Source organism: Rhynchophorus ferrugineus, unplaced genomic scaffold, assembly GCF_030347505.1.
Source record: "Rhynchophorus ferrugineus isolate W39M unplaced genomic scaffold, kcgeb_rfMv2 rfM4, whole genome shotgun sequence".
In the NCBI taxonomy this organism is placed as follows: Eukaryota; Metazoa; Arthropoda; class Insecta; order Coleoptera; family Curculionidae; genus Rhynchophorus; species Rhynchophorus ferrugineus.
In genome coordinates, this window is record NW_027472583.1 from 34964244 (window position 1) to 34989268 (window position 25025).

Here is a 25025-nt window from a genome sequence, read left to right on the forward strand (position 1 = left end):
TACAACTGGAGTGTTATAAGTACAATATTATAAATAATGGTAACCAATCACATGGTTCTTTTACTAGTTGTGTTAGTCATGTGAATATTTTATTTAGGTGTGTCGTGACGATATTGTCATAGTTGATGTGCAGAATCATCTGATGTCTGAGAGTACTACTATACACTGGCATGGACAACACCAGAAAGAGACACCGTATATGGACGGAGTACCTTTTGTTACTCAGTGCCCAATACTACCACGTAACACATTTAGATATATTTTTAAAGCATCTCAGGCCGGTACTCATTTATGGCATTCACATATTGGTTCGTAGTTCTATATATTATAAATATTTTCTACAATCATTAACAATTTTGTTATTATTGTAGGCATGCAACGAGTTGACGGGTGCTTCGGACCTCTGATAGTACGGGTACCACCAGATGAGAATTCGGTCAAGCAATTTTACGACTATGATCTTCAGTCGCACGTGATTACCTTAATAGATTGGGAGAAAATGACCGCGACAGAAAAGTTTCTGTACCACCATCATAGTGTTGGTGATAATAAACCTTCTACTTTATTGGTGAATGGTTTGGGACGACATAGGATTTTTGACAATACTGATATCAACGGTACTTATCATACGCCACTGGCTAGATTTAGAGTAGAACAGGTAATTTGAATTTGCAATTGTGTGATACTAGATTATATCAAGTATCATTACTAATTTTTCTATTAATTTTAATTACTAATTTTAATTGTCTTCAGGGATATCGCTATAGATTCAGATTAATCAATGCTGGATATTTGAACTGTCCTATTGAAGTCTCGGTGGATAATCATACTATCAAAGTCATCAGTACTGATGGTAATGACGTAATACCAGTGGAAGGTAAGAACATTTTTCTATCAATCAAAAATTTAATTTTTTAAAATCTCTATAATTTTTTATTCTAGATTTTTTTTGAATTCTAAATATATTATGATTTCGATAATTTTATAATAAAAATATTTCTTTAGTTATTTTCTACAATTACTAAACAGTAGTAATATCATATATTTAGAAACATCTTATAACTTATTATTAGTAATTACGTTACGTAATACAGACTTAGATACGTACGATCACTGATATTATTTTTAACTAAACTAAGTCAACAAGTATTTTCCTATAGGATTTATATTATTATCAATTTATTATACAAAGGTATCGTTCTTTTGAGACATGAAGTTTGTATACATACAAAATTGCCCCCAGATCTTTTTTTAATGTGATTATTTTTTAATTATCGACTTTTGGACGATCGCTGACGTTTTAAGTTTTATTTTTTAAGTTTTAAGTTTTTATTTAAGCCATATTTGTCGTCATCTTCAGTCTAGTTTAAATTTACATATTAAATATGAGAAACTAGAATTTCCCTCTCATATATACATGTAATAATATGACATAACCTATATTTTTATATTTTTATTACTTGATGTGATATTTTGAATTATTTGTTAGTACAGTTTATATTCTCTCGTGAAAAATCTGTTCATTTCGGACAAGTAACTGTTATAGGAAGGTTTTAATGTTTTTTTCCTAATTAGGTCCCCGATATGTAAACAATTGTTAAATTCAATGGCTTTGACATTTCTCAACATAAAATAGCAATTTTTAATTTTGTACTATTTATGCTAATCATGTCTTAGTTGCCTGTTTTGATTTAAATGTTTCAAAACTAGTGATTTTCATGCTAGTTACAAAGAATGGTCGGGAGGACTAATGAAGCCCAAAAACAATTAAATGCAAGTGTAATAACTATGAAAATCTAGCTCAAATTTTAAAAAAACCTTTCAGATAGCTTAGCAGGTTGATGTATAAACTACTGTCGGAGATTTGAATAAGGTGGGAACCCATCCCTGAATAAAAAATAGAAAATAAAAGCTTAGGTTCTGATACATATAAGATGTCGAGCTGGTCGGGTAATAGTTCTGAAAACATAATGAAAACGTAATGTCAGGTGAATATAAACATTGAAATAAAACGGCACTGACAGTCAAAATACTGGCAGATATAATAGTATTGATAAATAAATATATTGACAAATACTGAGATTTGATGATATTGATAAACTCAATAAAATACAATGACAATGGTAGCTAATAACATTGATGGGAGAACCAGGATGGTTAATAATAATCTTAGTCCATAACAGTCAATAACATTGACGGACAATCATTATAGAACACACAATAACGGTAACCGATTGTTGAAATAAAATATACTAGGATGAAGTATGATATGTGCACACGGTGCGAAGGGAAACCAATCGACAATCGTATAAGCGACGTATCATCTTATACCCAAACACTAACAATATTGTTAGTAATACTCGTGAGGGTAAAGCTAAAATGTTCAATATATAAATAAGTAAATCGATGAATAAGCTACTCTGTTGCTATTGTGCACTCACTTCTCCTAACTTCGATTATGATGAACATGTACTGCGTAAAAGGGAAAAAACCAAAGGCAAACACCATAGATACGCTGCTACCAAGAGCCAGCAGAAACCACTCTCGGTGGCGTTTATGTATGCTTGAAGTTATCCATAGACACACATCCATCACTACACATCAGTAACTCCGGCCACTTTGTCGTTAGATTCTAGATTATAAAATCGCTATAATTGATTCAATCAATTAATCATAAAATCAAGTGTAAAACTATTATCTTTGGTTTACTATAATTTAAGAATTGTGGGGAATATATGACTATTCAAAGAAATAATAAAATAGACTATAATAAAATAAATATAAAGATAAATTGATAAATAAATAAATAGAGAGAATTGAATAGTGTAAAAAATAGAAAGTAATAAATGAAGACTACTAATTATATAATAACAAATAGAAGATAATACATGTAGATTTAATAAATAAAACAAATACATTAAAATAAACACAAACTGAATACGAAAAATGTAGTGAGTCTGACCGTCTTTAGAAATGAACTCAACATCAACATGAAATTCTATGAAGAACGTGTTAGGATACCATATCTGGTAAATATAGCCCCCGAAGAAACATAAACAACGTTGCCATCTTTGAATAAAAAATAGGGAATAAAAGCTTAGCTCCTGATAATAGAGATTCGTAATAAATAGTAGTAGTAGTGTAATATAAACTATATTTTTATATTGTGTATTTGGGCTTACATATAACTAAAATAATCGAATTATTGATTGACTATTAATTATCAAAATATATCGATTATGTCCAGTCAACGTATCAGAGTTCTAGTCGAATCAGAAGTTGTTTATGAATATTTTATTAATGATTTCTTATTCAAATACATATACATCTTATTTTTTATTAACTTTTTACTGTAAATTACAAGGACGTTGAATTATTTTTTTTGTCGGCGTTAAGTTCGTGTTTATTGAGTATACCCTCCTTGATCTTAATTTTCTTTGGTTAATGATTATATTTGTCGTTCACAAGAAATAACAATATAAAAGACTATTAAAACAATATATAATAAATTGTTATTTTAACTAATATTTATGTTGTGTGAGAAAAATGAATGGCCTTGACGGGTATCTGCAGAAACTATTAAAAAACAATTGAAACCCATTCATCCTTCAAGGATTCGATTATTTCTATGATGGTTAGTTGAAACTGAGCGTAAAACACGTTAATTCATTTTAATGACTAGAATACCCAATGTCATTTGATGACTTACATAATTGCTGTGCGTTTAAAATACGCTAAGAATATTATTATAATTATTACTTTAAATAGTATGACCATTACGTCGTAGTAGTATTTTTAGAGAACAAAACGATTTTAGTACGGGATTTACATGATGGGATTTTTTGCCAATTATTCGCTAATTGTATGGTAAATTGATGATTTTTTGTCGCTTATTTTATGACGGGCCATCTTAATTCTTTAATAATTTACGGTGACATATTTTCTATTCCGTAATTTTACAAAATTTCGTAATAATATATTGATTTAAAATTCTCCATTCTGACATATTTTTTAAAAGCATTTATTATTTTATCACTGGTGGTTGCCAACTAACCTACAATTTGCCTTTCAATTATATAAATCTAGGTATATGTCTAGGTGGATCCATATGTCTTAACTTAATCTCTAGTCTAATGATGTTTATGTCCTAGCACTGTTGTATTTTATTAAATATACCTCCATACACTACATAAAATCATATTTTTTAACCTTTTGAGCCTCTATTCTATACTGTTATCAAAGAGTTGCAATAGTTTGATATTAACTTGAAAATGGAATCTCGTATCACCTTGCGATTCTCTTGGTTTCCTGAGTTATAGTCGGCATCTGAAAGTCTCGGTGTAAGTAATCAATCCTAAAATATTTGAGTGTATTTACTATGCTTCTGAGGATATTAATCTGGGGAACTTGTATAGTATTTATATTTCTTTTTGTGGAATATCTCTAAAATTGAATTTGTTAGGTCCATATAGGTTTTGACACTTGTTTGTATAATAGTAATTTATTATGTATTGATAATTGTGATTTTCTTCAAATTAATCAATATAGTTAACTCAAAACAGCGGTGTACCCACGTGACTTTTCAATACGCCAGAATGTTGCCGCAACCACTCTGAGCTTAAGAACATTTTGACTTTGGTATATAACAAATTTCTAATCTAAATAAAATAATTAAACAAAAATGTTATGTATTATAATTTATTATAATTTATTTATGTATTACATTTTATTTTAGCATTACGTTACATTATTATTTTAGATCTAATAGATATATTATCGGAGTACTTAAAACTACAATTAATTATACAGTCACAATATTTTTTAGGCTGAGTTCTAGGCGTGTTTTTATATGTAGTGGTATCCCTCGAAGACTTGATCCACCCAATTAACAATAGTATATCTGAGTAATGTATTTTAACATATTTACCTTTGACGCTTAGTTCTTGTTTCCTTCGATGCAATGTTTCCTTGTAAAGTCATTTTGATATTACTATATTACTATTTTTACTACTTCTAGTTTATCCTGTTACTACCTGTACACATCTTTCTTGATAAAGCTACATTTAGTCACTGTATTTTTCGTAATGTATTCCATATTTGCAAAACAGTTAATATTCTTTGTCTCCTTATACATTTTAACCAAACGTTCATGTATATTCTGAACAATAACACACATGCTCATAAAGCTTTCAGAGCTTATAATACAATTTCCTACAGTTAATGTATTAATTGTATACTGACTTTTAGTTGTTTCCTCTTTCATCGCCCTATTTTGGTAATTGCCCGCATTCATACACCAATATCACTACATAACAATAAACTAGTGTCACTTTCAGAAACACTAATCAAGTGAATAACTAAGCTATTTACTTCCAATCTATCAAAAACTTGGTCAAGATTCTACTATTTGTTCAGTCCTTCTTCAGTGTGTCTGATTGAGCTCATCCGAACCGAAGGCGCTATATTCGTATAATCAATAACTGATGATTCCTCCAAGTTCTTTAAAAGCTGATTTTCAAACTACTACAAAAACAAGTTAGGATTCATTTCTCCATGGTAGTCAGTTGGACCTTGGACTAGACAGAGGATGATACTAATTTTGCACCACGAATAAAGTCATTCCTGTTCCCAGTATGAAGAACTATATGTCTGCAATGAATTATTAATAAATGTTATGGCTAACAAATCCTAATCCATAGTTATTCCAACGTTTGCCTTTTTCCATCAACTTGTGTTGTCTGTACACTATATTTATTATCATCTTGCCATGAGTGACCCAATGTACCATTCTGAAATATTCATGTCTCATCTAAATATACATATTCATATAATAATTCTTCCTTGATTTTGTTATATGTTCTTAAAAATTGTATTCTTTTAAAAGGAATGTCTGGAAATTTCATTAAACCCCTTCCTGGGTTATCTTTACACCACTTAAATCCTATATTACCTAGCAGTGTATGAACGGATGTTCTACATAGCTGCATATCTTTAGGTTTTTTATAGGTCATTTCCAGACTAACAATTTTTTCCTGAAATAACTATATTAAATTATATTCCAATTGGAATTTTGAATTGAAAACTACTTACTGCTTTTACACATTTCGTATATTTGATCTCTGATACAGCTAACAGCCAGTTGATTTTGATTCGTCACCTGTTTTGAATAATGTTTCTAGGACATTAAGACGATATATTTTTGGTGAATTTAAGGTTATTTTGTTTTCTAGTTTTTGAGGTATTTTAGTGACGGTGCCCGTACTAAGTGCAGTAGCAACAACAAACAAAGCGTTAAAACAACGTTTGTCGGTTTATAACCCGTAATTATAATATTTTGAAGAATTTTGCATACGTTTGCCAATCGGACAACCATTGCAGGATATTTTGTTTACATGTTCGAACTTCTAAAACAGCATTCTATCTCTTTATGAATAGAATAAAATGAAAAGGAAAATATTGTCTCACTGTAAAATGAATTTACAACTTTCGACAGGCACATATTGATGACGTGCGTCACGTTAACGTGTTCCGTCGAATGAAGTTTCGCATCAAGAGTAGTTTTGTGATACTTAGTATTGTTGCCATATTGAATGATAGTATTATTAATTTCTATTGGTGTTTGTGAGGTCTGAACTGAACGTCTACAGATTTCCTTTGGTTAATTTTTAAATCTAGCTCATGATAGGGATGAGGGTAGGTAGGGTAGGTCCCCAATAAGAGCGTCTGAATTTTGTCAGTATATATCTATGGCAAGATGCATGGTTATAGTAATTATTTTTGCTGAGATCATCGTGAGTGAACTATTATATTATTCTATAATCAGTTGTTCAATATGAGCAATGATCTGTACATTATCATTTTTATAATAGATAAAATGCTGATTGATGAACAATTTCTAATCATGTGAAATATTGTCTGGTAAACACCAAAATATATTGGACGTTAATTCTTCAAGAAATATTGATTGCGTTTAATGAAACTGTTCCGAATAACTGAAGGTAGTAAATACATTGAAACTCGGCTGGACTAGGAACTGTTGATGTTTGCAACAGCTTGAGTAGAGTACTGTTGTTCGGATAGAAAATCATATGGTGACGATGTCAATTTTGCTCGTTTTAGAGCCATATGTCCGCAGTTCCCAAAAATAGAGGAAATAAATTTGAAAATATTATTTTATTTACTTGAATGCATTACGAGTTTATGGGTTGAGAGAAAAATGAGATTATGAGTTTTTTACTTTAAAAATAGCATTTGGAGATGATTGGTATAATATATACGTGTACATCTACTGACAACATGGCGATACCGTGTCGAAAGAACAACATTGGTTTGAGGGCTTAATAGGTTAACATTGATACAATTATCAATCCATTATCGAACTTTTCTCAGCATTTAAAAACTGTGTGTCAGCCAAGCTATTTTTGTCATCAATCTACTTTGAATTTGATGATACTAGTACCTTAACCGATCTGACGTTCTCTGGTTATAGTTATACGTATGCTAATGTACATGTAAATCAATAAAAATTATTAATGCATTATTATAACTACAAACCAATAATTATATATTACAATATTTAGAAATCTTAATTTTAAGATTAAAAGAAAAAATGGCATCAATAACTTATAAATAATGACAAACAATCATGTCGATCATGGGATTCAAACCCCTGACAATGTTGATAATGGTTGAAACACTTATTTGATTATCTTCCTAGCAGAGTTCTATTAATATTGCAATTAAGAGTAAAATCCATATCTTCGGGATTGTTTTAATTATTCTTATATAAATATTGTTAAAATCAAAACTTAATTAAATTATTATAGATGTGGTGCTTGAGACAATTTTTGTGTGAATTTCTACAACACAAAATTGTTCGATTAAAAAAGTGTTGTGTTGAAAATGAGCGTTGTATGGCATCTACTCTAAGCTATTATAAGTTAAACCATTCTTATACATGTTTTTTTCATCAATTTTGCGTCTTTTTTTTTCTTATCAATTATAACTTATACTAGCAACGGTTTACTGCGAACTGTAATCGATTGCCGCGCTATGAATGGATGCAGTTTGTTGAGGATTAAACGCAACATTTCTTACTTTATTCATTTCGATTCCATGAACATGCTTGTATGTCTTCGACTTACAATATTACGATATAACTTCGATATAACTTACGAAAAAATACAGTTGTAGCAAAAACTTGGCTTGATGGCGAGTTTCCGGACAGGAAGGGTTGGTGTGCTAAATTTAGACGTAGTGAAATGAGCATGGAAGACGGGGAACGCAGCGGACGCCCAAAAGAGGTTTTTACCGACAAAACCATTAAAATAACCCGTAAAATGATTTTGAATGACCGTAAATTGAAATTGAATGAAATAGCAGATATTCTAAAGATATCAACTGAACGTGTATATCATATCATTCATGAATATTTGGGTATGAGAAAGCTCTGTGCAAAATGGGTGCCGCGTGAGCTCACTTTTGACCAAAAACAACGACGAGTTGATGATTCGGAGCAGTGTTTGAAGATGATCTAGCGTAATAAACCTGAGTTTTTGCGTCGATGTGTGAGAATGGATGAAACATGGTTCCATCATTTCACTCTGAAGTCCAATCGACAGTCATCCGAGTGGACTGCATAAGATCAACCCGCTCCAAAGCGTGGGAAAACGCAACAGTCAGCTGGCAAGGTTATTGAGTCTGTATTTTGCGATGCGCATGGAATAATTTTCATTTACCATTTTGAAAAGGGAAGGACCATCAACAGCGACTATTACATAGCGTTATTTGGCAATTTCGTCCTTCAAATGGCCCCATTTAATGAAAAAGAAAATGCTGCTTCACGAAGACGATACACCGTGTCAAAAATCCATGAATTGGGCTTCAAATTGCTTCCTCATTCACCGTATTCTCCAGATCTGGCCCCCAGCGACTATTTACTATTCTCAGATCTCCAAAGAATGCTCGCTGGGAATAAATTTTCGTCGAATGAAGAGGTGATGAGCCGAAACTGAGGCCTATTTTAAGGCAAAGGACAAATCGTACTACATAATTGGTATCGAAAAGTTTGAGGGTCGCTATAATCAGTGTATCACCCCTGAAGGGAATTATGTTAAAAAAAAACTAATTTTGCCAAAAAAAGTGTTTTAATGTGGTAGGCCGGGGACTTTTCAATTGACCTGTTATATTGTGATAATTACTGTAATGTGTGGCCGACCGTTATCATGTAAAATGTTGACCTTGTATCTTTTACTTGTTATTGATCGTCTTTATTACAAACAAGTTCTTTTTCAATTTGCTCATTTTGATATCGGTAGAGTAATAACTTCATAATAATTATCACAACTTCATAATGATGATAATAATCTAGAGTAACAATTTCATTCGGTTTTAGCAGCTCGTAATACACTAAACCTGCTAATCCAACATTATGCAGAGCAGTACTTTACGAACCATGACTATTGCGTTTCGGTATAGAAGTGGATGGTTCTCCTGTAGTTACTCATGACAGTTTGCGCTTGATAGTGTTGTAGTATTATAGTGGGTTCACATACAGATTCAGTCATGGTACATTCAGACTTTCTTTGCATAACAAGCAATGAACGGGTTCGAATTTACATTTTAAATTCTACTCGTGGGGTAACAATTTTTTAATTTTTTTTTGGATCTTTCCCATCGTATATAAACGTCGAAACAATTAATTCATCAAGTTGTACGCTTTTGAAAAGTCCTTAAGCGTTTCAATTTGGATTTTGCCCAGTAAATCCTGAAATATGTTATCTTCGAACTTTTTTTGTCCTCTAGGCCGTTCGTTGTTATAGTCACCATTTTAAAACCAAAACCGTTAATTTGAATACGACGGGGTAGCATCATCATACGTTTATAAATGTTGAAATGGACTTCGCCAGCAGATTTTTTCAAATAAAATAACGAAAGCAGTTAATTCCGAAAAACGTAATTTTGATTTTTCGTGACTGTTGTTACATGTAGAGAAATGTTAAAACCGTTGAATTAAACTGTTATATTACTTAACAGTTGATGACATCGATACTTCTTACATAATAGATATCGTTGATGCCAAAGTGAAAAACAATTATCCTAGAGTCGTTTCAGTCGACGTGTAATATGTAAAATACGTAAAACTAAAATTATTTTCAAAAAATTATTTTAAAAAATTTCGTAAAATAATATAAAATAATCAAACATCTTAAATAAATAAAAGCGCAGATACAAATAAATGATATAACAACAATTTATTCGATAATTGGCAAAATAAATATAGCATATAAGCCTGCGAGATCATATAAGATGCCTGTCGAGCTTGTCAGGTCATGTCAAGTTCTGAAAACATAATGAAAACCTGAGCAACCAATTTTCAATGACAAGGGTGATATTAAAATACTATCTAATGAGATAGATGCTTATAATGTCAGGTGAATATGAACATTGTAACAATGTTCATTGACAATGACAGTCAAAATACTGGCAGCTATAATAGTATTGATAATAATAGTATCGTTAAATAAATTTATTGGCAAATACTGGAAATTGATGATATTAATAATCTCAATAAAAGACGTTGACAATGGTAGCTAATAATATTGATGGGATAACCAGGATGGTTAATAATAATCTTAGTCCATAGCAGTCAATAACATTGACGGACAATCATTATAGAACACACAATAACGGTAACTCATGACTATACTAGGATGAAATATGACATGTGCACACGGTGCGAACTGAAAAAATACATGACGTATCAGCTTATACCATAAAACTAACAATAATGGACGTACAATAAGATTAAGGGAAGCAGACGCACGAAATTCTGCCATTAGGGTTAGCAGTACTCTCGAGAACAAAGTTAAAATTTTCAATATATAAATAAGTAAGTCAATGAATAAGCAACTCTGTTGCTATATAGGAGAAAACCAGAGGTAAACACCCTAGATACGCTACTACCAAGAGCCAGCAGAAAACACTCTCGGTATGCTCTAGAGAATAGAGAATAATAAATGTAAAATAGCAAATAAAATATAATAAATGTAGGCTACTAAATATAAAATAATAAATAGAAAAGAATATATGGAGATTTAATAAATAATATATGGGAATTAAAAAGAGAAAACTGGAATTATCTGTGAAAAACTCAACATTTAATGAAACTCATCTTCAGCGGTACAAAACATAGTAAAATAAACTGAATACGAAGAATGTAGTGAGTCCGTCTGTCCCGTTTTTAGAAATGAACTCTTATGAAGTTCTATGAAGAACGTGTTTAGACACCACATCTGGCAAATACAGCCCCCGAAGAAACATAAACAATGTTGCCATTCACTTTAATTATTTCTGTATTCTTAAATATCGCACTACAAGATGGAATTCCAAATGCCATAGATATTCGAAACGATTTATGATTTCCTCGAATGGTACATGTCTTTGTGTTTTAGAGAAAAAATATCGAGAAAATATAAACAATTAAAAATTTTACAAATATAACAATATAAATCCAAATCTATTATATTTTATTAATATTACGTATTTTACAACAAATATAGCAATCGATAAAACCATTTTATCTTGTATTCGTTGCTTTTTTTCGACGAGACTTTATGGACTTAAATAATTCCTTTGTTCCTTCAAAAAATAAAAATCTTTGGAAAAAATCAGCGTATCCACCAAATCCTTAACGGTCTTTGTAAATTGTTAAGCGCCTCCCTGATCATGGAAAGTTGTTATTCTCCCGATATGATTGATTCCTTTTTATTTTTCAGCCGAATCTCTGGTAACTTACGCAGGGGAACGTTTCGATTTCGTCTTGAACGCTGACCAACCGAAAAGCTTATATTGGATCAGGTTTAGGGGTCTTATGGATTGCGACGAACGTTTTAACAGGGCTCACCAAGTGGCGGTACTGGAGTATGAGGGATTCGAAGATTATGAAGGGGGTAAGTTGTTTTAAGCATTTAAGACAAATTAATATTTATCGATATTTGAATATAAAACTTAGTTTAGCTACCTGTATTTGTTATATAGCGCGACTAATACGATACTGTATATTTTAATAAACTGGCATGGTGCGTGGTAACGCCATGTGATGAGTGATATATCTAGTATTTACATTATAAAAGTTTGGTTTATTTATTACGTTCATAACTTATCGCAACATTTCGTCATAATCCCTTCTGGTATCTTCAGGCCTTGCTTGTTCCTATTGTACTCATTCCTAGTTCAATGTGTCAGGTTGCATTATGTAAAGAAATGGCCATGGTCGTTGTCTTGTCTGGATAGCTTATAGTTATTGCAAAATTGTTTTTGAGTATTGATTATATCTTCACTCGCCTTTGAAGATCCTCAAAATGACACTGTTTCTACCCTAATTTTTATGGTATCTCTCTACGGAATAGTTTTCCAAATGTTGGTGACTCAATATTACAATAGTCTACGGCTAAGAAACCGAGCTACTACAATCTGTGTTTGGTGGCCATTAACCTTGAACTACAAGCTTCTATTCAAATTTCAATAGATTACGTCAAACCACAGTAACTTCAGTACACTTTTGGCGGCCTTACTTCTTGATGATATGAACTGTGATCGACGTACCGTGAATCAGATTAGATTAGTTTTTCCAAGCCCGAATGTTTCTTACTTGGAATAAATTATGGCTAGAGGTCTTCGAGCACCTTTAATCTTCAGTTTGTGATCTTAAGATTTCAGCTGCGTTACTTTTGCCCGAGCTCCACTTAACTGCACCAAGGAATGCTTTAACTAACTGTGGAACGATTGTCAATCCAACGCCAACTTGTCTTCTTTTCTTAATAATTTGATTCCGGTTAATTGAATTGATTCAAAAGAGAATGCTGCGCTGCGAGAATACTACCAAATGGGCCAATTATAAAATGTGAAAGGGTTTAAAAAATAAAAATACTAACATACTTAAAATAATTGTATTTAAAGGTAAGAAAAGGTGACTAGTTGAACGGCGATTATTATTATCTTTAAATATAAAATTCTTCTTGTGTATGAGATTAAATTTCTTCCAAACGGTTGGACTGATTTTGATGATATAGCCTTGGTAGGTGTCTATGATAAGGTTCCAGGAATTTTTTATTTCGACTAGTGTCAAAGTGACATTTTAATGGTAAATGTAATGGTTTAGTGGACCGTTGCTATGTGCAGAATAAATATTATATTGATATATCATTTGTCATATTAAGAGTAAAACTTGCTGTATATGACAGATCAAGCTAATCTGAACTTAATTTCCATAACACCAATGTATTCGTCCGGCTTTGCTGATTTTTATTGACCTTTATAGGGTTATAATATGTGTTATGTTATATAGTATATGTTAACAGTAAAATATTTTTTACAACATAGTTTATAGTAATTCATTGAATGATAAAAATAACATTGCCAACATATGGTAACGTATTGAAATATTTTATTATGAACATTACTGAAATTTAGATTACTATAATACATCTACATACAGTTTTATAAATTTTAACTTGCAATTACGACGGTAAATGAAATGAAAGTTGCAACATAACCAACGTCGACGAGCTGATAGATCGGCACAACGAGAGACACACCACGTTTGAATATGACGCAGAAATAGACTACTCGTCATAAGCACATGTCGTCATCGGCAATATTGAAAAAATGCAAAAGTTGTCATGCATTTAGGTACAAAGTACAAATTTAAGTATAAAGGCATTTGAGTACGTTCGCTATTAACACGTTCGCTGCCGATCTGGGATCAAATACTTAACCTAGAAGCCGACTATGTTTTTTTTTCTGATTATAATAATAAAATATTTTTAATAAAGTTTTTTTAATGCGTGTTCAGTCTAAATTTGAATTTTTTTGATAAAAACTAATTTTTTTGCATCACGCGCCCGGGCGTGATCGGCACTGAGATCAAATTATATAGCCGATGACCGCATAACGCACGAGCGCGCGGCGACTAGGAAAATACATTGTTGATTAGAAGATATAATTTAATATACCATAACAAAATTATATATGTATTGGGAATGAATCAACTACTAAAATAACTTAAAAAAAATTCAACAGAAAGTCGAGAAAAAATAACCATGTAAATGTTACTACAAACAAACAAAATATCTATTCAAGTAAATTGAGAAGTCAATGGATATAAACGAACGACCATAAGCTAATACAAATTTTCACTAAAACTCGAAAATAAATAAAAACCCTATTCAGATAAATCATAAGAGGTCACTATGACCAATTTTTGCGCAGTCTAAGTGTACCAGTGCCAGTGCATATCCACGACATGAACTGCATATATAAATAGTGCCTTTTTTTTGTAAATAACAATTTTTACATTGCTTTCTAATTACCTTTCTTGAATTCTTTTCCGCTCGTATTTTCAAAACATGTTCGCTGATAACCGCTCTGGAAGTAGGTTTGGACGGAGCCTTTAGTAACCTTTTTATGACAGAAAAACGAAACTCGTGAATTGGAATACGATTGCCTGAATATTTATTGTAAAGTTAGGGCACGTTTCATATCTGTTTTTCCACTTTTAGAACGAGAGATATCGATATTTTGTGCTGCCATATGCAATTCTGTAATACATATGAATCAAAAAGGAAACATCAAGGAAACCAAGCACGTAAATGACTCATCTATTGTCTTCAGATAATGCTGATACAACTTTACGGGTACACTGCTAATGCCGAACTAAATACAAAGTTTGTCTTTATAAGCCTTGTATTTAGGAACCGCACACATAACGCGCTGGAGCGTAATTGGAGTCCAATGAAGGCTTCATATTATGAGCTAGCGCGTCATTAGCAGCGAACGTGTTAAATATAGCACCAGAATGATAACATGGTGCAGATGACCTAAGACATTTATCGGTCTTACGATTCATTGAATTATTCATTAATTAAACATTAAAATTAAATTAATTAATTAAACAAATAAATCCAGAGACAGGTGCAAAATATACATTTTTTTTGCTGCAATAATTTCTTTGTATCTTGTTTATCTTTTTATTGTTCATGCGCAGAAACTAACAAGAAAGTTAGCGCGATGAACTCTACGCATACCGATTGATGATTAGTGCCAAAACAAGAAATTCTCAAATGAGAGATGTTTTGTTGCCGCAGTGATCAAGGCGACAGGACGCTCCTCCTACTGCTGCGATAGTCGCGGGCTCGAATCTTACTGGGGCATGTATGTACTTTATGTTTGTGATTGTAAATGTAAATGTCTTTATGGGAAACAGTGGAAAAATCCCAGTCACGCCAGGCTGGACCAGACAAGACCGGATGTCTTCTGGGGTGGCATCTAAGTTGGCCACTGGCCAGTCGGTAGGCTTAATGTCGAGAACCTTGGTTCGGAGCCCACTTTAAACTGTAGGTCCAGTTCAGATAAACTCTCGTTGGTAAAAGAAGATTTTGTCCTCTTGATCTTGATCTGTTTATCGTGTGCCAGGTCAAAAATCAATGCATCGCCATAATATCACTGCACGTGTGTTCAAAAAAAATTGTTGATGAACTTGATCACACGTCATTTAGTATGAAAAATTAAACGTTTAAACAGGACAACATCTGTCGGTTTTCCCATTATCTTCCAGTGTGATTTGTTTTGGGTAGCTGGATCTAATTTACCGACTTTTTCCTTATCTTACCAATTGAGCGAGTGATATTGTTGTTATATTATACTTAGTTCTTATTTGGGTCCATTTCTTTTTATTCCCAATAGGATATACTTAGTCCTATGATTTATGATTCTCAGGAGTTCTTCAGGTCTTACGATGATGTAAATTTAAATGTTCCTCGTGTTCTCTTCACATAAATGTAGCTAAATTTGAGCTATTTCTTTATAAAACCCCACAAGAAAATGTTTAGCGCGGCCAAATGACAGGATCTTCGTATATATTGTTATATCAGTTAAATAATCGTGGAATGACTATTGTAGCATCCGTTCATATAGTTTTATTTGAACTAAGGGTGATCTGTTATCATAATTTTGGGGCGGTCGATGTAGACGAAATGAAAAAGCACAGTCTGTTGATCAATAATATAGGTCAAACTAATATTTTGTATGTGAATGACCAACGTGAACCACCTTTGCATATGCGGCAATTATATTTGTTAACATATTCATTCAATTCAATGACTAAATAATAAAGGCTAAAACGATGCTTCTAAACAACATGCCTGGCAGAGGTTGCCGTATTACTGAAAAACTATAAAACCAGTTTTTTCATTTGTCTCTAATTGGCAATATTCACATTCATTGGCATCACAGTGTTCTCATGTTTCTTGGGAATCAGAGTCAAATTTAATATTTCTCTGTCATGTTTTAATAGTGATAGAATGTACTGGTCAATCATCACTCAATGTCAGGTCATGGTCAATCGTCTTTCAACTTTATGTATAATACCTATCCGAAATTAATTTTTTAGTGGTGTTCGTAATAGACGAAGCTGACTCTAGATATTTAATTTTCAGTACCTAGGTATAGAATTTTGTCCAATATTTCGATCTAATAACTCTTAACAGTACATAACATGTAATATATAATATGAGTAATATGCTTGCTCATTAAAATTTAGAATGGCGGTAAAGATCAGTAGTCGTTGTCATCTCTCTGACTATAATACTTCTATTTCAATGTGGCTATTATTGTTATGCAATTTGGCTCTTCCAAGATTATTTTTACTTGGGCTATGCCAGAGACTCCAGAAGAAATCTGTAGATTTAAAGTCAGGAGTTTAATTGGGCAAATTTTCGTTAAGTTCAAGTTTGTGACAAAGCAAATATTAAAAAAGTAATCTTGTAAAAATTCTATGCGTTACACATTAACATTCCATTATGTCTGAACATAAATTCTATTAGCTATTATATTTCTAATTTAACAGATATAGCTTCGCCAAGAGCCGAGTATGAAGAGCCTTCCCATACTTCTGCTCCAAGTACTCTATATAACTTGGAGGATAATACAACAGATGTTGATTATGAGTACAATACAACGACCGTGGAACCGTCTACAATATTAAACATATTGAACACTCAGCCAAATGTAATCTATTCAATCTCAGAACCACTGCCTGAAGGAGACCCCAACTATGACAATTCACGAAGAACTGGAAGGGTATGAACATCCACAATAATTTTTATAGGTGTGACTAAATGTGTGTCTTTTGTTTCTAGCAAATAAATGCTTTAAACAGGGGAACCGAAAGCGGAACTGACTATATATCGATGCCTCAGATCGTATCCTTGAATGAATGGGACTCAAGCCTGAAAACTAAACCTGATGTTCAGATATATCTGGCTTACGATTTCTATAACTTGAATAATACTAAGTTTCACCGACCCGGCTATGAATTTTATAATGGTGAGTTGATTATAGTCTAAGACGAGGGTTAGTGATTGAATAATTGATTTTTTATAGTAAAACCTGTGACGAATCAGCTACAGACTCCTCAGTTAAATCACATTTCTATGGAGATGCCCTCATTCCCTCTTTTGCCGCAACGAGACCAAGTACCAGAAGATATGTTTTGCAATAATGAGACTGTTAAAGAAAATGACTGCGTCAACAATTATTGCGAGTGTCATCATGGATATGAGGTAAGTTTTCTTTTATTGTCTTCGCATAGTCGTACTTGCTTAGCAGAATTTGCGCTGGCAACTAATAAATAGCACATTCCGCATTGAATTTTATACGAATCTCAATAAGGAGAACTTATTCTAAAGGGTAGGAAATAATTTGTAATATTCTCTCTGTCGACATCTCTTATGAAAGTGTAATTACATAAGTATACTCAGTTTTGGACCGGTGAAACAAGCAAATCAGCTTCTAAAATTGGTTATAGTTTTCGAAATATTCAATAAATTAATAATTTTACTATTTTTTATCATTAATTAAAAAGTATAAATCAGAAATGAACTGAGGCTAAGCTGTGTCTTTCTGGGATCTGTTTTTAACGCATTAGGGTCCGACTGTAATTGGTTATCATATCCTCGTCCTAAAATATTTCCCTATTCGTCCTAATATATTCTTATGTAGCCGTTCTCCTTGCTCGTCGCTGGTATTGGTCAAGTTTTGTATAAAAGCATCAAGATCTGAATGCAGAAAATTTATTTTGAGAGATATTCAAGCTCTAATCTTGTCGTAATTTTGCAATAAATTATCTCTTACGTGCTTGTATTCTGGTGATTTGTGGTTACTGAGAAAGTTGTGAACAATACTTTTAAACAGTACCCATGCTGTTGCTGCTTTTTGTTTTCATAAATTGAAATCTTGAATCATTCATTGAAATTTGTGAAACTAAATGCTTTTATTCCACATTGAAATCAATTTCATTGCTTTCCCGGTGATGAAAGCGAAGGCCTTTTCTACACTTGTATCTGGATAAATTTTCAATCGATCACTGTCCGTACGTGGAATTGGTTTCTCCATAACTACTACTTGTACGGCTTTGTCTTGCATACATTACAAAACTATTTCAATACCCATGGATTGTCAGTGTTTACAACACCAAAACCAAACCATGATTTTTTCACGTTTAATCTGATAATCACGTGAAATATAACATCCACAAAAAACTTTAACAAAAACACTCTGAATGGACGTTGTCTCTGATTTTTCACTCGTTTCGAAGCACAATTACATCATATAAATAAGTTCCAAAGGGTGTTTAATGCAACATCGTTAGCTGACAGCCTTTTTAAGAGCGCAGTGCTGTCATCATTCTTGAACTCGAAAACTAAAATCAATCTTGATGCACTGATTGAAGATCTGAGCTTAGGGAATTAAATAGCTTTAAAATCGTATAATTTGCTCGGTTTCAATATTTGACCCTGATTTGTACACTTATGATATTGGTACAAGAGATAGATGTGATAATGTCGATCTTAAAGAACAGCTCAGTTTGGACGGTTTGGACCTTGGCAATTTGAAAATGTGGAATTGCAAACTCTGCGTACGTAAACGAAACAAAAGCTTACAACTAATTACCTAAACAGTTGTTCCCAAACGCTTGTACTAAATAGGACATATTCGAAAACATTTTTCTAAAATGTATTTCTATATTACAACTTTTAAACTTGTATGTGTATATTAATAATTGATCCTTCAATTCTTACCATTTATGAGATCACATATATCTAACTAATAATAAAATAGTTTATCTAACGATAACCCGATAAATATTTGTTAATATTATATATTTAAGTTATTAAAACCAATGGGTTGTTGTCGTTTTTGAATGAGTTTGGTAGGAGCAGATTTGAGCTCATTTAGTTTTATTCGCTATTATTCGGTTCACTCTAATTATATTTTTATTAGCTGCTTGAAGTTTCGCTATAGGTGTTTTTTGGATTTTGTCCACTGCTAATATTGCTATATTATCTGCGAATGCAGCCATGGTAATTTATTTTTCAGTTTAAATATATTCCTCGTAGAGCAGATAGAGGTTAGATCCCAGAAGGCTATTTTGTGATACTCTTGCATGCATTTCCCCCAATTCGGAGTATTCATCCTCTTGTTAAATTTAACAGCCTCCTAGAGATAGATGTAATGCTTTGGTAATGACTTTGTTTAGCTTATATATTAAGCTTTCGTACTAAATTTTGTATAAGGTTTGTGTTACGTTTTGGACAGATTTGTTTTTCTTCCAATTCCAATTCCATTCAATACGTTTTTCTATGGTCGTTATGCTGATGGTCCGGAATTATGTTATTCTGTTTTATTATTGGTCTCATTCCTTGAGCAATATTTTCTCAAAGAGTTTCGATACAATTGTTAATAGAGTAATACGTTTCCAGTATTTAGCACTGTTCAGCAGTTTTGTACCAGGCTTTGGTGTCCTATCAATTCCTCCTCTTTCTGATAAGCGTGAACAATGATTCAGTTTAAAGGCAGTATTTTTTAAGTTGGCAAGTTTTATTATAGCTTTTCTAGGATTTTTTATTTTATCATTTTTCCAGTGATTAGATCAAATTCCGGTAATTGTTTTGCATTTGTTCTTATATCTTTGCTTAATTTTTTTGGTATACTTATATCACATTTTAAGTTATCTGATCTTATTATCCCAGATTTTTATTTATTATTTCTAGCCCATGGTCCATTGTTAGTTCTGGGGTGATAGTTCTGGGGTTCTAGGTGATAGATGGTTCTTATTCTCCTTTATTGTCCTCCAGAGCGAGTGACTTTTTATATGTTGATAGCTCTTGAACTTAGAAGTTCATTGATACTTCTTTCAGTTTTCAGAGTTTTTTTTGTTAAGTATCTTTTTATCTGTAGGATCCTTAGCTCTTTTATTACCTTCTTCTGGCTGTTCTTATTTTCCTTGACTTGAATTGGATATCTATTGGAGTTAAGAAACATGGAAGTAGATCAGAATAGGTTATTTACTGATGAAGGAACCTGGCAAGTCATATTACTGTATCAGGATATTCGACTGACTTAGATGATTCTCTTTAACTTAGGATGGGAAATTCTCCCGTGCGTAACATATTCACAAGATCTGGCCTCATTCGACTACCATTTGATTCCACAGTTAAAAATTCTAGATAATATGCATAAATTCGTTTGTTGACTTTTCTAGTCTAGAATTCCGTAACTTCACTTTGTGTGTTATTGGATATATGGCCAAAGGAAAACATATTTATTATGAAATAAATCCGCGAATATGTTTCAGTATTACTATCAAATTCAATTAGGTGTTCTGAAATCGATTCTTTTCTACGAATAATACAATTTAAAAACGCGGAATACTTTTTCGCGTATCTAATTTTTCATCGAAATCATCCGCGACGTCTTGATGACCGTCCGAAATGAATCATCCAATTACCGGTCGTCTCCTCTGCCGTAAAATATAAATATTGCGAAATCGGATTATGCGGTATCTAAGGCCTAAAGTCCGTTACATATTTTATTTTAAATTTGATTTCCTATCGTTGTTTAAATGCGGCCTAATCCAATTGTGAAAGCTCCACGGCGCAAACTTTTTAATACTGGGATCTGACCGAATTACACCGAAATAAAATCAGGATATTTCGGGAACATTGGGAAAAGGAAAAAAAGGCACACCGTCATACGTTACATTATCTGTTTTATGTTTTTTTATTAAACGTAATTCTATGTATTTTGATTTATTTATTTTATTCTATATGCTTTTGTTTGTGTTTATATTACGAGGGATATATGAAACTTGATGCTTCCATGTACCTTTAAAATCACTGGGAAGTGAATAAGGTATTATTGGCTGGTTTAGCGCATGCACACTTAAATAAAATGACTAACATTTCAATTTAGCTTCGTTATGTGTGATGTTTCAATTGTTTATGGTATCAAGTTTCGTTGAGAAGTAAATTTATCTAAATTATATATACTAATATATATCGTTTTTATGTGAAAAACAATTAGTCAAAATATATTTTAATCATTATCAATATTTTAAGACATTAACCGGAACTGAAGGTTGAAGAACTTACCTCATAAAAAAATCAAATTCGTATCAATAGATATTGTGCAAATCATAGAAGTTACTCAAATATACTAATTTACCTTTCTTGTTTAATAAACAACTTAAAATACCTTGTTCTTCTATATATTAATCGGCTTAGCGAAAATTTTGCCCCTTTTTTAGCAAAACGGGAGCATCGAGAGGCGCGGAATTTCTCACGGTTCAAGCTTATACAGAGGAAGAACTTGTAGGTCTTAAATTTTTGTTTATATGTCCCCCAGAAACGAAATACGTCCATATCAAGCAACCATGAATAGTCGTCAGATCGGCGACACAAAATATATATAGTCCATTGACTGAAACGATTGAAATTTGAAAAACGACTTTGACAGGCTCATTCGTTTCTGCGTTCGAAATAATCAGACATCATTGTGTCTCTGTTTAACTGGAATAAAATAAGAAGGAAAATATTGTCAGATTCTAAAATGAATTTACAAATTGCGGCAGGCAATACATTAAACATCATGATGACCCATATACAAATACATATACAAATAAACTTTGAATAGACTATATTCAAATATTTTAGACTCTACTTTCGTTGGATCTACCCGCTATCAGTTTCAATTCTAACACGGTAAATTATTCGCCATTTTTTTGTATGTAAACCGACCACGGACATGTAATTTTATGTTGTGGCATAAGTTTGGCAGTCTTGTTTTTTTACTCAATTCAAAGCACCTTTTTATTCAATTTTATTGTTTTCAATATATATTTTAGGGGAAAAATATGTAAAAAAGATAAAAATGATATTAATACATATATCAAATAATGAAAATATATAGATAAAATGAAACTAACTACATAATTTGCCTAGATGGCACATGGGACAAATAGAAGAAATTACGAATTATTAATATGCTTATATTTTATGTTTTGAAGTTGTTAGAGTTCTGACAATAACCTTACATATGATACTTTTGTTATAAAGTTCAGCGATATAGCAATTTAAACTTATTAATATTTTTTTTTGATTATTAAAATTTATATTTAAAAAAGATTAGTGAGTGATAGTTTTTGAGATAATTTCTATATATTTTAATATAGCCAGTGCTTTTCATACTCCAAACCAGAACGGTGTCTGCAACATCGTACCCATTCTTTACATATTCCTATCAATTGTACATACTTATACATCATATTTTTAATATCCGCTAATCACTATATGATGAATAATATGATTAATATATACAAATGCATGCAATATATGCAATACATACAAATATATACAAATTTAATTCTAACTTTAAGTTGGGTAACTTATTGTTGTCTATTAATAAGTGAATAGATAACTCTAGAATCAGTAAATAATAAACGTAACAGGATTTAAATTATGAAAATAAGCGTGCGCAGAAGGAACTAATAATACACTATATATTGTTCAGTTTCCTGCAGTTTGTACTTTTATCAGGGATATCTATTAATAAAAATGCGAAGTAACAATGTAAGCACCTGTTAAATAACCTAATCTCATTATTGAATTTGATAGTTTCGATATTCATCTAGATAAAATATAGTTTTCTATATAGTATTATTGAGTTATTTTTTAAAAATCCGGTGCCGAAACCCATTAAACACTTTTAGAAAGTTATAGTGATGGTGTTCTATCATATCCCAATTGTCAGTTTTGATTCGAATGATTTAAAATGGATTTACTTGGATGTCAATGATAAATGAGGACCAAAAAACTTCGAAGAAAATTTAATTGCAAGATTTACTGGGAAAAAATCCAGCTCAAACTTTCAGTGAACATTCAGAGAGTTACTTGACGAAGTGGAATAATCATGACCATAGTCTTGCTGGACATATACCGGCATCAGCAAGGTGTAATGTATTATTGTTACTACTGATGTTTACCGGTACTCACGTCGGCGGTACATATACTAAAATTGGAATGATACAGAGTAGATTAGCATGGCTCCTGTGTAAGGATGACATGCAAAATCGTGAAGCGTTCCACATTTTACTCCAATATATCTATAAATCTAGCCATGAATGTACTAAACAAAGAATATATTAGCTGATCCATAGTAAAACAGTTCTTCGTCCAGACACTTGAAGAGAATTATCCAAATAATTTCGCCATTTATACGGATGGTTCTAAACGGGGAGATTTCGTTGGTGCCGCAAACACTTCGGGACTGTTTGAGGAGCACTTTTGACTTCCTACAATTAATAGCATTTTTCCGCGGAGCTTTTGGCCATTTATAAGGCCCTATCTGCCCTGGATGGACTGTCGGTGGGCGCATCAATACTTGTGGTATCAGACTCAATGAGTTCTTTAGACAGTCTGATTTCAGTAAAGACAGTCCACCCTCTAGTTATAGTTATCAGAGAGCTACATACAACACTGGAGAGGAGAGGAGTAAGAATAAATTATCTATGGATTCCCTCTCATAGGGGAATTCCCGGTATCGAAAGAGCCGACTATCTGGCAAGCAGAAAGGAAGATTCAATCAAACTGAGTGTTCTATTCAGTAAGAAAGATGCTAAAACACATATAAAAACTATATACATAAAATTGGATCAACTAAATTAAGATCTCCTTTTGGAAAATATCAAGTTGTGGGAAATCAAGGGGTTTTTCACCAATCTCCTAATATTAACAACCTCAATAGGTTCCAATTGAGCATCCTTGCTCGGCGAATAGGGCATAACGTACGAGCATCTGTTAAAAGGACCCACAATGTGACGCATGCCAAACACAACAGAGTCTCAGGCACATCCTTCTGCAATGTGAAAAGTTTGAGGTACTGAGACGGCAGCTCGGAATGCCAAGGTCATTAAAACGACTGGTCCAACCCAAGCATTTGGATATGCTTTTCAACTTTTTAACAGCCGCTGGATTGATCCACCTCTTGAAATTCTTCTCAATTGTAATTTGTATTATATATTATTTTTGAATGTCATTGTCATTTTTGTATAACTCGACCCTAAATAGCCCAAGATGCTAATGGGCTTTTAAAGTAATAAATAAATAATAAAATAAATACTGATGTTTACCGATGTTAATTGAAGACATTTAACGAGCTATTGCAGTAAAAATATCCAGTAATAGCTTGTAAAAGAAGGTAAATTGCATTCTCTTGCATAATAATGCTCGGCTACACATACTGACCAGAGATGCGCCTTCGATTACCACTTGTTTAGATCGACGCATGTTTGATTAGATAGTAGAAAGATTAGATAGTAGATTAGACTGTAGAAATTCTGATGAAAAATGAGAAACACTTAATATATTAGTTATTTAGCTAGAACATTTTATGTTTTTGTACTTTTTCAAATAACTCAATAGTACTATATAGAAAATTATATTTTATATAGATAAATGTCAAAACCACCAAATTCAATAATGAGATTAGGTTATTTAACAGAGTGAACAATATATAGTGTATTATTGGTTCGTTCTACGCACGCATTCATTTTCATAATTTAAATCTTGTTACGGTTAATAATTTCTTGTATATGGTTGCATAAATTTGATGAAATCCAACAAAAGAAT

The 25025-nt window shown here is 32.2% G+C and overlaps 1 protein-coding gene and 1 non-coding gene across 3 annotated transcripts in view; both read left to right on the top strand.

The window, feature by feature from the left end:
- The window catches only part of Lac1 (laccase 1), an 85064-nt gene that overhangs the window by 53886 nt on the left and 6153 nt on the right, over positions 1-25025 (top strand). For both annotated transcript variants that reach the window (XM_076402095.1, XM_076402094.1), the window contains exons 4-10: positions 98-308; positions 372-658; positions 754-877; positions 11778-11951; positions 16907-17139; positions 17199-17385; positions 17443-17621. In XM_076402095.1, the coding sequence (XP_076258210.1) occupies positions 98-308; positions 372-658; positions 754-877; positions 11778-11951; positions 16907-17139; positions 17199-17385; positions 17443-17621 (1395 nt within the window). The remainder of the gene's footprint in view (positions 1-97; positions 309-371; positions 659-753; positions 878-11777; positions 11952-16906; positions 17140-17198; positions 17386-17442; positions 17622-25025) is intronic.
- Positions 23383-23489, top strand: LOC143196757 (U6 spliceosomal RNA). Its single transcript, XR_013005825.1, has one exon. It is a non-coding gene; the product is annotated as a U6 spliceosomal RNA (small nuclear RNA).